Source organism: Artibeus jamaicensis, unplaced genomic scaffold (genome assembly GCF_021234435.1).
Source record: "Artibeus jamaicensis isolate MK-2021 breed Jamaican fruit bat unplaced genomic scaffold, CSHL_Jam_final contig_354, whole genome shotgun sequence".
In the NCBI taxonomy this organism is placed as follows: domain Eukaryota; kingdom Metazoa; phylum Chordata; class Mammalia; order Chiroptera; family Phyllostomidae; genus Artibeus; species Artibeus jamaicensis.
In genome coordinates, this window is record NW_026521803.1 from 7,214,483 (window position 1) to 7,230,586 (window position 16,104).

The following is a 16,104-nucleotide window of genomic DNA, read 5'->3' on the forward strand; positions in this document are numbered from 1 at the left end:
TATCTGTACTGAGATTTATGTTGCTTTGATGAAAGGTCAAGTCAAAATGTATTTCATTTCTGTTTGGGTGATTCTTCTACTGTTCCTTCTTTCACTCTATTTCTACATTTACACCAGGCTTAGACATCAAAAAACTACTTTGCTTGTCATAAAACACATACAAAGGACAAGATAACTGGTAGATTTTCTCATTACTTATCTGAGGATCTAGTAAACTTGCAACATTTCAGTGAGGCATCAAAAAACTGACAGCTAAATTTGCATATTATCTATTTCATCAGTTTTTTAAAGCTAGGCAGGAACAGAGGATAACCAATAATATTCCTGATTAAGAAAATTCTACCTGTAGAGGCCAATCACTTTGTGCATTCTCTATTTTGCTAATTCCTACCAACAAAATGGAAAAAGTACACATGATCCTTTGTTTTCCTTCTTCATAAGGATAGTAATAAGGCTCAGCACCTTCATCATACCCATGTACAAAAAAAAATTCTGATGAAAATGTATTTCCAAACCAAAACAATTTGTGATCAGATAATATCAAACAACTACTACCCTTCAAGGGTAAAAACAAAAATGACACAATGAAAAGGCCTAATTAGGACACATATACCAGCCCCATACAACCAACTGATCAAGCATAAAATTTTTAGAAACATAATATATAAACATTAGGAATGAATGCTATTTTATAAAACCACCTTATAATATTTGGTAACTAATAAATACTATCTCATAATTGGTAATGTTAAATCATTTACCTTTTCTGAATGATTAAGCATTTCCTGAGCCTCTTTTCTTTCTCCTTCTACTCTTTCAAGATTATGTTTCAGATGCTTCACCTCCTCTTGTAAAGATGTAATTCGTGCTATCAAGTGAGAAAAAGTTCAAGTTAGTCATTAAAACAGGTCTTTTTGTTCTGCATGACCATTAATATAAAAAATGTTTTAAATTTCCTGGCCAGGTTAAATTGTTTTCTTGGTAGTATATACAGTAACTACAGTATACAATAAAAAAATGTTAATGCTAATTGGAGATTATCTAGTACATATTCTTTATTTTACCAATGGTCAAAGAGATGGACCTTGCGCTCGGTCCAGAAATCAGATCTGAGGCTATTCACTGCTCTTTCTATGATGTTAGGAATCAGATACTTAAGTTAATTAATGCAAGTATTTAAGTGCTTTTTATGCGCCAGACATTCTCAAAGTGTTTAATCACTCTTAAACTTAATGGAGCCAAACTCCATTTTTATAGAAAACTAAGTTTTAAGGAATTCAAACATTCTGACAAAGCTAGTTTTAACCCACCTAAGGCTCATGCCATGCAATAGCATCAATTCCTACTTAGTAATCAATCTCCTCACAACATGCTTTAGGGTTTTAAGATTTTAATGCATAAATATTTAAAATACACACATTTAATACATATCCAATTTAACAAAAATGATTTTTATTATATGGTCTAGTTCAAAAACCAGAACCTATTTTATTACTTTGTGATTCAAAATAGCCTAGGCCCTGACTGCTGTGGCTCAGTGGGCTGGGTGTTGTTCTGAGAACCAAAAGGTCACAGGTTCAATTACAGATCAGGGCACATGCCTGGGTTGCACGGGCCAGGTCCCTGGTTGAGAGCCAGCGAGAGACAACTAACTGATCAATGTTTCTCTCCCTATCCCTTCCCCTCTCTCTAAAAATAAATAAAATGTTAAATAAACAAAGAATCAAAACAAAACAAAAATAAAACACAAAGTGGCCTAGGACTTGGCAGGGAAATGAAGGACCAGAAAAATTTTTGTAGTTCTTAAAGTTCAGCGTTTAACTTGTACTTGCCTAAGTCTTCACTCTGCCTACTTCCTGTATTTTAATGTGTCTTAAGCAGTTCTTTAGTGAACATATGAATATTAAATCTTTGGCACCTAAAAATGCTTATCTGCTAGACAGCAATGAAACAATTTTATACACACACACACACACACACACACACACACACACACACACACACACACACAAAATGGCATTTGTCAATGCAAGAGAAAGAAATACCTGCCAGTTTCTTTCAAATGATTGGGCAAAAATACAAAGTGTGGGTGTATGTTTGTATGGAGAGAGAGAGAAAGCAAAAGTGGCAAGATGTTTAAAGGTTAAAGTGGTCTTAAAAAATATCTCTTCTTTTTCTCATAGTATGTTCTAAAAATCCATAAAAAATAGTATACTCAGATTAAACTAAATTTTTCATGAAGTTTATATAAACCAACTCCCAAATAAGACAATGGGTTGAGTGTCAGCCTGTGAACCCAACCGTTGTCACTGGTTTGATTCCCATTCAGCGCACATGCCTGGGTTGCAGGCCAGGTCTTGGGGTTGCTCAAGAGGCAACCATACATTGATGTTTCTCTGCCTATTTTTCTCCCTTCCTTCTCCTCTCTCCAGAAATGTATAAATAAAATCTTCAAAACAACTAAGACAAAGTAATGAAGATATGAGATGAATTCATTATAGACTCCTAATAACCCCATGTAAGACATGTTAAATAAAATATAGTTCATGTTCCTCATTTATTCTATTTTTAAAAATATGCTAGGAGGAAGCTAACTTGTCTGTGCATTACGTGACAGTAAAGAAGCTTTACATACAAAAATGCATGAAAATATAATGAAAGGAAAAAGAACCATAACCTAAATAGATTAAAACTTCTAGAAACAGGGACCATTACCTTCATGACTTGATCAAGAAATTTAATAGGCTACACTAATTACAGCACTAATCATAAAAAAATTAAAATAAATTAGTCTAAATTAAAAATAAGAAAAGGGGCCCTGGATGAGTTAGTCAGTTAGCTAGAGGATCATCCTGTACACCAAAGGGTTATAGGTTCGATCCCCAGTCAGGATACTTATATAGGTTTCGGGTTCGATCTTGCTCAGGACACATGAGGGAGGCAACCAATCAATGTTTGTGTGTGTGTGTGTGTGTCTCTCAAATCAATAAAAACATATCCTTAGGTGAGGACTTAAAAATACATAAGTAACACATTATGTTCACTGTCAGACAACATTTAAGCGTGAAAAGGCAAACCACAGAGTGAGAAAAGACAATACACATATTTGATAAAGGACTAATATCTAGGAGTCATATAAACCAATAAAAGCCAACCAATTCAATAAAAAATGAGAACATTACAAACTGCCAGTATATATGGCTCAATCTTAGACAACAGGGAAATAAACACATATGAACCTCCAAGAAAATATCATCATGTACCATCAAGACTGACAAAAATCAAGTAAAAATCAAGTAAAAATAAAAAGAGACTGACAAAAGTCAGCTGGGATAAGTACTTTCCCTGATGAGGGTATGGAACAACTAAAATTCTTACATTCAGTGCTGGCTGGTGAATGTAAACTGGTATGGCTACTTTGAAATACTTGGAAAGTACTTACTAAAGCCAAATATACATATACTCAATGGCTCTGCAACTCCAAGGTGTATACCATCAGGAACTATATGTATGATTACCAAAGGAGTATGTTCAAGAAAGTTCTTATCAGCACTATCCACAATAGCACCCCAAAAGATAATAATCAGAATAGCCATTTGTCACCGAATGATTGTAGTGGTTGTATATAATAATGGAATACTATACAGCAAGGAGAAATAAACTACTGCCATACACAACAAAGGGATAAATCTCACAAACATAATGTTGAATGAAATAAAAGACACAGGGATTTTCACTACATGATTTCATTTATAAGAAGTTAGGTAAAACTGATTTATCATATTAGTAGTCAGAACAATGATTACTTCAGGAGAAGGGAGTTAGTGACTGAGAAGAAGCACAGGGGAATTTCTAGGTTGCTGGCAATGCTCATTTTCATAATCAGGATTCTTGTTATGCATATCTGTTCAAGTTATAAAAATTTCTCCAGATGTATAGTTTTTATTTATTTTGATATGTGTATATGTGTTAAGTTTCAACAACAACAAAAAACCCACTGAAAAATCTAAACATATTTATATTCCCAAATATGAAATCTGTAACCTAAATATGAGGCCTACCAACTACACACAAAAATTAAAAATAAATGAATGTGCAACATATAACAGGAAAGTGCAAAATAAGGAAAAAACCCTTAAGGTCAGATGCATTTAATATTTTTAATAATACAATTCTAATCCAGTAAGATGACATAGAAGTCATGAAACCTTGACACAAGCAATACTGAATTAAATATAAATGAAGTAGAGTATTTATGAACTACCCACCCCACAACTAATATACTCAATGAACAATACAAAAATAAAATTAAAATGATTCCACTTATGGGAACATTTAAAAGAATACATAAAAATAATTTAATGAAGGTGGTGTAAGGCTTATACAGTGTACTATTAAAAAAACTGCTACAGTGATTTTTTAAAAGACCTAAATAAATGAAAGTTTATCACATATCCATGGACTAGAAGACTTAATATGTCAAGATGGCAATACTGCCCAAAGTGCTCTGTAGGTTCAATGCAATCCCTATCAAAATCCCATAGATCTTTTATGCAGAAACAGAAAACCAGATCTTCAAATTATATAAAATTATAAGGAGGCCTGAGTAGTTAAAACAGTATTGGAAAAGAACAACAAACATGAAGAACTCAAACTTCCCTGTTTCAAAATTTGCTAGAAAGCTACAGTGATCAAAACAGTGTGGGACTGACATTATGGAATAATGGAATAGAACTGAGAACCCAAAACCAAACCCATGTATCCATGGCCAACTGATTTTTCAACAAGGATGGCAAAAACATTCAATGGGGGAAAATAACCTTTTTGACAAATAATGCTGAGACAACTGGATATTTACATGCAAAAAAAATAATAAATTGGATCCCTTCATCACAGCATATACAAAAATTAACTCAGCACAGGTTAGAGTCCTAAATATAAGCACTAATACCACAAAAGTTTTAGAACACATGGGGTAAAGTCATCACCTTGAATTTGGCAATGTATTCTCAAACTTAACACCAAAAGCATGAGCAACATAGATAAGCTGGACTTAAATGTTGTAAGACATTATCAAGAAAGTAAAAAAAGACAACATAAAGAATGGAAGTGAATATTAAGCAAATCCTGTATCTGGTAAGGTTTACTGTCTAGACTCTAAAAGTCAACATAAAGATAACCCAATTAAAAATGGACAAAAGATATGAATAGATACTTTTCCAAAAAGGGTGTACAAATGGCACATGAAAAGATGCTCAGCATCATTAGTCATTAAGAAAATGAAAATCAAAACCACAATGAGACACCATTTCACAACCATTCGGGTGGCTATGACTAAAAATGGTTAAATATAAAGCATTGGCAAGGACATGGAGAAACTGGAAACCTTCCACATTGCTGGTGGGAAAGTAAAATATGCAGGCATTGTGGTAATAGTTTGGACAGTCCTCAAAAGTTAAACACAAATTACTATATAACTGAGCAATTCTACTTCTAGATATAGAACCAAAAGATCTGAAAACAGATACTCCAAAAAAAAAATCCTTGTACCTAAATGTTCACAGCAGTGTTATTCACAATAGCCAATAGGAGGAGATAACTCGATGTCCATCAATAGATGAATGGCTAAACAAAATATGGTATATACATACAACAATTACTCAGCCACAAATGAAATACTGATACATGCTACTACATGGATGAATCTTAAAAAATGTGCCAAGTGAAAGAAGCGTAACACAAAAGTTCACATACTGCATGCTGTCATTTATATGAAATATCCAGAACAGGTAAATTCAGAGATAGAAATGAGATTGGTGTTTGCCAGAGGCTAGGGGGAGGAGGATATAGTGAGGAATAGCTTAATGGGTACAAGGTTTTCTTTTCAAATAATAAAAATATGGGAGGCTACTGCAGAACACTGTAAATGTACCAAATGCCAATGAACTATACACTTAAAACAAAATCCTCACCAGAAGTTATTTTTTTCCACTACTTTTTAGAGAGAAAAGGACACAGGAAGGGAGAAAGAGAAACATCCACGTGAGAGTGAAACACTGGTGGACTGCTTCTGCATGTGCGCCAACCAGGGATCGAACCTGCAATGCTTCTGTTATTGGACAACACTCCAACTGAGCCACAGTGGCCAGGGCTGAAATGTCCACTTTTAAATGGTTAAGTTTTTGTCATATGAATTGCACCTCAATAAAAAATACACAGAGCAAAAGTTGTTATACATACAATGGGGCTGGAGAAAAAAAGAGCCAAAAATCACAGGAGTAACTTAAAAAAAAAATCCTCACTAAAGGACATGCTCACTGATTTTTGGAGAGAGGAGAAGGGAAGGAGAAAAAGGAAGAGAAACATGGATGTGAGAAACACTGATCAGCTGTCCCTCATATGTGACACAACTGGAGACCAAACCTGTAACCTAGGCATATGCCCTTATTGGGAATCAAACCCATGACCTATTGGTTCACAGGACAATGTTCCAACCAACTGAGCCACACTGGCCAGAGCACAGTGGTAACTTTTAAAACACATTATAAAAATTGACAGATTAAAGAAATAAAGAATAAATGGCACCTTAGAAAACTAACTGATGAGAAAACTGATCTATTATTTTTCTTCCAAAACACAAACTCAAAATATATTAAGCAAAAAACCTACAAAATTCTCAAATGCCTCAATTAACAGCTATGAATGTTTTATGAACAAAGCCAGAAAATATTTAAGGTAGGTATCTGGTACATAATAGTTTCTAATCACAATACAATAAATTAAGAAATGTGCAACTACAATGAAAAGTATGTCCTACTTCTGTCCATTAAAAAGTCCTATAAACATCTATCAATAGCAGTGAGTACCCACAACATTCAGGTTACAGTCTCTGAATGCCATATACCATAAAAAGAGCTAGGGTTCCTCGGTAATGGGTAATTCCAGGTGTGGGATAGAAAATGATCTCGGAAAATATATTGTATGTACCAAAAAGAAAAGATGCTATCCAGGACTACTAGGACACTGTGTAATCTTGAAGAAATTCCCTCTAGCCACAAATGAGCATCCATAAGAATACTGCAGTGAGCTAATATAGTAAATATAAAATTTGTTTAGCTCATAAATACACTTTTAAAAAGCCACTGGTTACCTTTAGAGTATGCTGGGAAAATAACTGTTCTGAAAAATATTAAAGGAAAAGAAAATCAAGTGTTTAACTTTTCTTTTATAAGCTGTACTTCAAGGTAACTCACTGGGGAAAAATGTTTATGTAGTATTCCAGTTCATGAAGAAATGAATGGAAAAAACAGATCATTAACACTGCAAACTCCTAAAGAAGCAAAGTACCTAGGCAATGATAATCCATGGCTTGCAGTAACAAAAAAAGAGAACCAGACTTTATGTGCATCTTGGTACATAAATGTCTTACAAGTATTCTTGCCAAAGTCCTACCTGAGATAAATCAAACCTCCAGAAATACCAATTTAAAGTACAACAAGGGACACAGGAATAAGTTAACTGATGGAATCAGCAAAATTCAGAACAAGAGATGTTCAACAGAACAAAAAAAACCCTTTTTTCTTCAACCAACAGCAAATACAAACAAAAAAGGGAGGGGGGACCAATAGATTTAAAAAAGAACTTAAGGAACATATTATAAATGCAATGTGTGAATCTTAACTGAGTCTGATTCAAGCAAAACACAAAAACAACAACAAAATGGGACTACTGGGAGATTCTGAGCACTGACTAGATGTTACAGTGCTACACAGTACAACATTAAACAATTATCAATTATTTTCTTGGTTTGATAGTAACATTTTGGCCATCTTTAAAAAAAGAATCCTTTATCTTTAAGACATACTGAAATATTTACAAATTAAACAATGAGGTGCCTGTGATTTGCTCTAAAATAATTCAGTGCTGGATGACTGGGAAAAAGAGTGGGAGTTTAAATAAAACATGACTGGCTGCTAGATGATTACTGAAGCTGTGTAATAGGTACCTAGGGGGTCATTATAGTATTCTCCTATGGTATATATGACTGGAATTTTCCCAAAAAGAGTTGAAGAAGAAACCAACTAAACAACAGGATTATTAAAAAGATATTTTAAATGGTTATTTTTTAAAAGTTATCTTTTGTAAAGTATATTTTATTGATTATGCTATTACAGTTGTTCCATTTTTTTTTCCCATTTGCCCCTTTCTGCCCGGTACTCCCCATCTCTCCGACAAGCACCCCGCCTCCGCCCCGGCATTAGTCATGTCCATAGGTTGTACATGTAAGTTCTTTGGCTTCTCCATTTCCCATACTCTTCTTAACCCCTCCCTGTCTAATTTTATACCTACCAATTATACTTCTTGATTCCTGTATCTTTATCCCCATTTCCCCCTTCATGCTGATAACCCTCCAAGTAATCTCCATTTTTATTTTTCTATTCCTGTTCTAGTTGTTTGCTTAGTTTGTTTTTTAAATTCAGTTGTTTATAGTAGTGAGTTTGTTGTCATTTTACTGTTCATAGTTTTGATCTTCTTTGTCTTAAATACATCCCTTTAGCATTTCAAAGAAAGGCTTGGTGATGATGAACTCCTTTAGTTATTAGCTTTACCTTATCTAGGAAGCACTGTATCTCCTCTTCCATTCTAAATGATGGCTTTGCTGGATAGAGTAATCTTGGATGTAGGTCCTTACTTTTCAAGACTGTGAATATTTCCCTTCTTGCCTGTAAGGTTTCACAAAATCAGCTGATAGTCTTATGGGAACTCCTTTGTAGGTAACTCTCTCCTTTTCTCTTTTATTTTAAAGATTCTCTCTTTAACCTTTGGCATTTTAATTATGATGTGTCCTAGTGTTCCCCTCTTTGGGTCTAACTTGTTTGGGACTCTCTATGCTGCCTGGACTTGTATGTCTATTTCCTTCTCCAAATTAGGTAAGTTTTCTTTCATTATTTTTTCAATTAAATTTTCAATTTATTGGTGTCCCTCTTCTCCTTTTGGCATCTCTATGATTTGGATGTTGGCACATTTGGAGATGTCCTAGAGTCTTCTTAGTCTCTCCTCATTTTTTGAATTCTTGTTTCTTCATTCTGTACTGGTTGACTGTTTATTTCTTTATGTTCCAAACCATTCATATGAATCTCAGCTTCCTTCCCTTCACTGTTGGTTCCCTGTGGATTTTTCTTTATTTCTTAGTATAGCCCTCATTTCTTCCCTTATGAGTTTACTGTACTCAATGAGATTTCTTAGGCATCCTTACCACCAGTGTGTTTTGAACTCTGTATCTGATAGGTTGGCTATGGCTATCTCTGTTTCACTTAATTCTTTTTCTGGAGTTTTGATCTGTTCTTTTATTTAATCTGTATTTCTTTGTCTCCTGAATTTGGCAGCCTCCCTGTGTTTGTTTCTGTGTATCCAGGTACAGCTGCTTTGATTCCAATGCTTGGCATACCTGTTATGTTGTAAGCAGGGAAACCTTAGGTATTCACCAGGGTGCAACAGCCCACTTTGACTGTAGCACTGTATGTTGCGGAGGGTGGGAGAGGGAAAAATGCTGCTTGCTCGGCTCTTGCCCTGTTTCCAGTCACTTCCTCCACATCTCACATATGACTGGTGCCCTTTCTAGCTGCTGCCCTGGTGCTGAATACCAGAGTGGGTGGATTTGCATATGTTAAAGGGCCTTGCGGGTCATTTAAACAGACTCCCCTGAGAGACCAGCAGTTTCTTCCACTATCCCAACCTCCACTGGTTTTTACAGCTAGAAGTTATGAGGCATTATTTTCCCGGTCCTGAAACCCTGGGCTGCATGGTCTGGCTGGGTGTACTAGGATGGCTTGCTCCCCAGGTGTCCCTCCTGGTTTTTATCGACTACACATGAATGTGGGACTGCTTCTCCCACTAGCCACTGACACCTTGCCATCGCCCCCTCACTGTGTCCTCTTTAGCCTGTTCCCTATCTCCACCCCTCTTACCCATCTGAATGAATATTTGTTTGTTAAATCCTTGGTTGTCTGACTTCCATACAGTTTGATTTTCTGGCAATTCTGCTTGTATTTTGTTTTGAGATTAGTAGTGGTCCTTCCTATGGTTGTGTGAGGAGGTGAAGTGTGTCTGTCTATGCCTCCATCTTGGCTGGAAGTGAAAAATTTGTCTTTTTCCATTTTAATCTGAAGAATCACAGATACATTTACTAGATGGAGAGTTTATTATTTCAGTTGAAATTTTCAGTCCTCCACAACATTTTGATCTTTGTTCATTCACTTTCTTTGAACGTCTATGGCCTGGACTTTTGGAAGCTAACTTTGTCTGTAACAGCAGCCTACACTAGTCCAGGTGCGGACAAGCTCCAGGTCCGCTGTCTGTTTCTCTATAGACGTCAAGCTAAAAATGTTTTGGTTTTTATTTTTCCTTTTTTAAAGGACCGTAAAGAGTAAAAAAGAAGAATATATAACAGATCATATGTGGTCCACAAAGCCTAAAATATTTACTATCCAATTATATTTGGGAAATTATTTTCCACACACATGAAAAAGCTTCTGCCCACTAATATATATGAAGGACACTGAACCAGGAAATAATCCTGACTCTTCCAGAAGCCCAGTTCCTAGACTATGAGAAATTTATACTTGAGGGACCTGAAATTTCTTAAAGACCATAAAAGATTAATGCAAAAGTTGGTTTTTAAACAAAATGCATCTTTATATGTATGTTGAGGCTCATATAAGTTGTGTTTTTAGTGCATGTGAGCTTTGATTCCCATGAAAATTAAAAATTAAACCTCAAGGGAAGCACTGAAAAAGGATAAACCTCAACAATAAATCATGTTATGAATTTTTCCTTAACATTACTAATATCTAAAAAATAGATTCAACTAAAACCACTGTTGATGAACACATAGATAATAGTCTCTTTCTTTAAGGCAAGCACTCCAAACCTCAGTCATAACTGTAAAATCACAAACTTTAAGAATTTTATGACTGGAAGGATTTATAGGGGGTCACCTATTCTAGTCTCCTTGGTTTAAAATGAAGGCAGATAAATGACTTTCACACAGTTAGGTTATATATAAAAAGTCCTAGAAAAGCAATGTAAAAAGTCAAGTATAAGGCTTTTCTAATATATAAAATGAGGTTCCTTTCTTGATTATATTTAGATCTATTTTAAGCCTAGACATAGACTGCACAACAATCCTCAGCTAAGAACCAACGGGAGATCTTAATTTCCGTTTCCACAGTCACGAAAACTGACCCTGACCTTTCTGTACAGAATTACAGCTAATCATCAAGTCCCATGAGACCCCAAACTATGTTCCCATCCTGTGACTATGGTTAAAGTGAACCACCCCACTCCCAATTTTCCCCTGAGAGTTCTGGCAACTTCCACGCATATCTGTTTGATTAGTTAATACAGATGTTGTTGCTAATAGGAATATAAAATAGAAAAACATATGAGAAGTGGGTAGAACCAAGCATCTTTTTTAAAACAAACTGAATTTTATTACCATTATAAAATTGTTCCCTTATTCACTGTTATATTCATTTTTTTTAGACTTACAAAGACAGATGATATCTTTAGGGCTACCCTTCCCAAGTACTTAATTAATTCTTTATAATGGGATTCTATTTCTGCAATTGAGCTTCTATTTCTACCAAAAATACATGATGAATTCCCATGTTTTAACAGTAATAATCCTCTCAGCCTGGGTTAGTCCCACTTTGAGTAAGACTTTTATGGATTAGGCACATTGAAAATTACATTTTTACTAATCTGGCTGTAAAATTAGACATATCCACATTACCTACCTCACAGGAGTGCCCATGACAGTAAAGAAATTACAGTGTGATACAAATGCAGGCATTATACTGAAAGAGAAAAACTGCTAACCATTTCTGGTTTCACCAGGGTAATTTCTTTATGAGGGCAATAAATAAACAATATATTCCTTTACACCTAAAAAGGACTAAGGTGGTAAACTTTATGCTTTCCAGCATTATTACGAATAAATTTAGAAAATTACCTTCTACTGATAAACAAAATGTCTTATATACATACAATGGAATATACTTCAGCCTTAAAAAGAAAGGAAATTCTGATACATGCTACAACATGGATGAATCTTGAAGACATTATGTTAAGTGGAACAATACAGACACAAAAGGACAAATACTGTATGATTCCACTTTTACGACAGTCAAATTCATAAGAAACATAAAGTAGGATGACATTTACTAGAGAATGGGAGGAGTTAAAAATGGAGAGCTACTGTTTAAAGGGTATAGAATTTTAGTTTGGGATGAAAAAAGTTCTGCAGATAGATAGTCATGCTGATTGCATAACAGTATGTAAGTACTTTACGCCATGAACCATGCACTTAAGAATGGATAAAATGGTAAATTTTGTTTTATGTATATTTTACCACAATAAGTAATATTACCTTGAAGGTCTCCAATCATCTCAGAATCATGACCTCTGTCTCTTCGTTCAGCTTCTAATACAGCTTGCAACTGGTAATACTCTTTGTCCGTCTGTGATTTGGAATTCTCTAAAACTCTATTTCTTTCCTGCAATTCTCTGTTCAGGGACTCTAGCTGACTGACGGACTTGCTCATCTCTGTGTGACTCTTCCTTAATCTTACAGCTGTGTCTGATTCTGTCCTAAGCAAGTCATTGGCCTCTTCCAGCTATTTAAAAAAAAGAACAAGAAAATATTTTTTGACCAAAATGCAATCAAACTTATTAACTGATTATAATTTTTAAAAAAATCACATTCCCAAAACTTACCTGCTTTTGTAATTGTGCCACCTTCTCACTAGCAAGCTGTGAATTCTGACTTACTTTCTTTAAGTCTTCCAGCTGATCCTTTAATGTAGAAACTAATAGGTAAAGTAGTAACATGTACAAATTACAAAGTTTTCAAGGAAGAACCATATAAATCCATTAAAAAGTGAAATTTAGTCTTAGGCCCTAATAGTCAGCTACAGTAGGTCCACCCCTAATACGAAATTCCACCTTCGAAGTACTTACATTTTAAATTCATCATAAAGCAGAGCACTGGTTTATAATACAGAATGCAAAAATAGACATTTTTCTACTGTTATAGTATTTCAAGTTATTTTATTCCCTTGATAAAGTCAATCTATTAATGAAATGTTATGGAACTAGTTTTAATATTATTTATTTTGAACAGTACAAATCTGACTAATTCAGTCTTTTTTAAATGGTTCAAAACTCCAAAGGTACCAAAAGGCGTACCTCCAGTGTCTCCTAGTCCCTATCACTTTTCTCCCCAGCCACAACTATTACTAATTTCTTGCATATCCTTCCTAAAATAGTCTATGTATCCACATTCTAATATGTAAAAACACATGTAACATGTTTTCACACATATATCTATGTGTGTATTTGTGTATATACATATACACATGTATATACACACACATGCACACACATATTTAAGCTATACAGACAAGCACTTTTGTTTCAAACAATCTGTATTTTTTTCACTTAAAGATACATCTTAGATTCTTTTATAATATGTTTCATTCTTTTGTAAGATGCATAGTATTCTATGACATAAGCATAACAAATTATATCATTGATTACTCTTATGTTGTTTATAATTTTTTCCATTTTAAAAATTCCTACAATGAATAGCCCTGTTTCTACATCAGTGTGCATGCGTGTAAGTGTGTATGTAAAAATTCTTTGAAGTGAAATCATGGGATCAAAGGGTGTAGAAAGCTATTCTAAAAGCATTTATAACACAAACATTAAACATATGAAATTCTAGTTCAGGAGTTCTCTAATATGGCTACTTGTTAGAAATGCCTAAGGAGCTTAATAAAAACACCAATCTCAGGCCACATGTCTATATCAATTAAATTAGAATCTCTGGAGTTTATGTTATCAGTATTCTTTAGAGCTTTCCAGGAGATTCTAACAAGCACATAAGGATACAAATCACTACCTAAAACATTACTACTGAATTTAATATGTTATATATTTATCTTGGGACATGGGTATTTAACTCAGGAAGTGTCTTAGGGTTTTAAAAATATGTCACAGGCACTAAATTCAAGAAAACCTCATGACAAAGACCTCAATGATAGTGTTAGAAATTCCAGGTTTTTTTCAAAAGAAGTAACAACTTACCTTCATTTTCTACATTTCTCCTCTTTTCATTTTCTTGTTCTGCTTTTCTTTGGTACTCATTAACTCTGTGCTGTAGCAACATTTTCTCTTTCTCAATCTGAGACACCGTAGATTCTAGATTTCTTCTTTGATTCCCCTGGAATGGTGACACAAGTTACCATTGCAATTAATACTCATTTATTTGAGAGAATACACTGTTCTTAAAAACAAAACACAAAGACTTAGGATGGACTTTTTGGTTTCAAAAACAGGTAGTACCTCCTAATGATAACTTTTAAATAACAGAATTAGCTTGTCTTATAAGAAGACAGTGAGAATCCTCTATTCGGACTACGTATGTAAAATTTTCAGCGAGTTTTGACTATATGAATATAAAAAAAACCATTAGATTGAAAGCCACTTTATTAGTTTAAGATGAGCACAATGCATTATATTATCAATATCTTAGTTTATTTAAATCCTATGTTTAAGATATAAAATATGAAAAGGGTTAGGGAATAACATATTTGATAACTAAATGGTGCAAAGCTCAAATGACACCAAATGCTACAATGTGTGCAGTTACATTAACTAGTCCCTGTGTCTCCATCAATCTTTCCCCTGTCTCAGTAACTTACCTTTCTAAGATATTCTATGTATCTACTTACTAATGCATATTAAAAAGTAAAGAAGTAAATACCTATTTCAGACAATGAAAATAGAGGGAAGTTGAAAAAAAAAAACCCCAAACTTCTACAACTTAAAACTTTATCTTCTGAGTTACCACTGTCAGCATATCCTGCTTTCAACTGCTTCATTTTCATCTGTAAAACTCTGTGTTAGGGTCCTGGTTGGTGTGGCTCAGAAGACTGAGCGCCAGACTGCAAACTGGAGAGTCACTGGTTCAATTCCCAGTGGGGGCACCTGCCTGGGTTTTGAGCCAGGTCCCCACATGGGGACCTGAAAGAGGCAGCTGATTGTTTCTCTCCCTCACCTTCTCCCTCCCTTTCACTTGCTCTAAAAATAAATAAAACTTAAAAAAAAAAAAAAAAAAGATTCTGTGCTAGGAAAACTGCCTTTATAGTGCTCCCCCTGCCCCCAGGCTTTCCCGTCTTTAATTTTTTAAAAAATGTATTTTATGTAAAATGCTCTCAGTTTACTATAATTTGACAGATCATAGAAAAGGTCTTTCCAATTCTAAAAATTTTTTCTCTTAATTTTTTGTTTTTGTTATTTTGAAATAATGGTATATTTCAGGAAGTTACAAAGACAGAACAGAGAGGTCTCATGTACCCTTCCACTCATTTTCCTCTAATAAAACCAGGAATTGATACTGGTATAAAGTATGTATAGTTCTCTGTCATTTTATCTCATATATAGATTCATGTAGCCACCATTGCAATTCAGAAATAGAAATGTTCTATCTATCAGCACAATGATCCATTTCTAACCACCACTTATAGCCACACTCATCTCTGTTCCCCTAACACCCATATTCCTGGCAACCAATAATGACCCCTCCATCTGTATAATATTGTCATTTTGAGATTATATAATAGTAAATCATACAGTATGGACCCTTTGAGATAGGCTTTTTACAGTCAATATAATGCCCTTGAAATCCTTCCAAGTTGTATACATAGTTCATTCCTTTTTGTTGCTGAGTAGTATTCTATGGTACAGATATATCAAGCTTTGTTGAATCACTGGCCTATTGTGGAGCATTTTGCTTCTTTCTATGTTTTAGCTATTAAAATAAAGCTACTGTGAAGAGCAGTATACAGGTTTTTGTGAGGATGTGAGTTTTCATTTTTCTTAGATTACTGTTTAAATGCTAGTTCACATGATAGTTGCATGTTTAGTATTTTAAGAAACTGCCAAACTATTTTCCAGAATAGCTGTACCATTTCACATTCCCAGCCGTTACACATAAGTAATTTAGTTTCTCCATGTCCTTGTCAGTTTTGGTATTGACAC

At 34.5% G+C, this 16,104-nt stretch overlaps 1 protein-coding gene across 2 annotated transcripts in view; it reads right to left on the bottom strand.

The window, feature by feature from the left end:
• The window catches only part of ROCK1 (Rho associated coiled-coil containing protein kinase 1), a 153,870-nt gene that overhangs the window by 42,660 nt on the left and 95,106 nt on the right, over nucleotides 1-16,104 (bottom strand). For both annotated transcript variants that reach the window (XM_037158389.2, XM_037158388.2), the window contains exons 14-17: nucleotides 14,149-14,284; nucleotides 12,778-12,869; nucleotides 12,431-12,677; nucleotides 762-868 (exon numbers count right to left, since the gene is read on the bottom strand). In XM_037158389.2, the coding sequence (XP_037014284.1) occupies nucleotides 762-868; nucleotides 12,431-12,677; nucleotides 12,778-12,869; nucleotides 14,149-14,284 (582 nt within the window). The remainder of the gene's footprint in view (nucleotides 1-761; nucleotides 869-12,430; nucleotides 12,678-12,777; nucleotides 12,870-14,148; nucleotides 14,285-16,104) is intronic.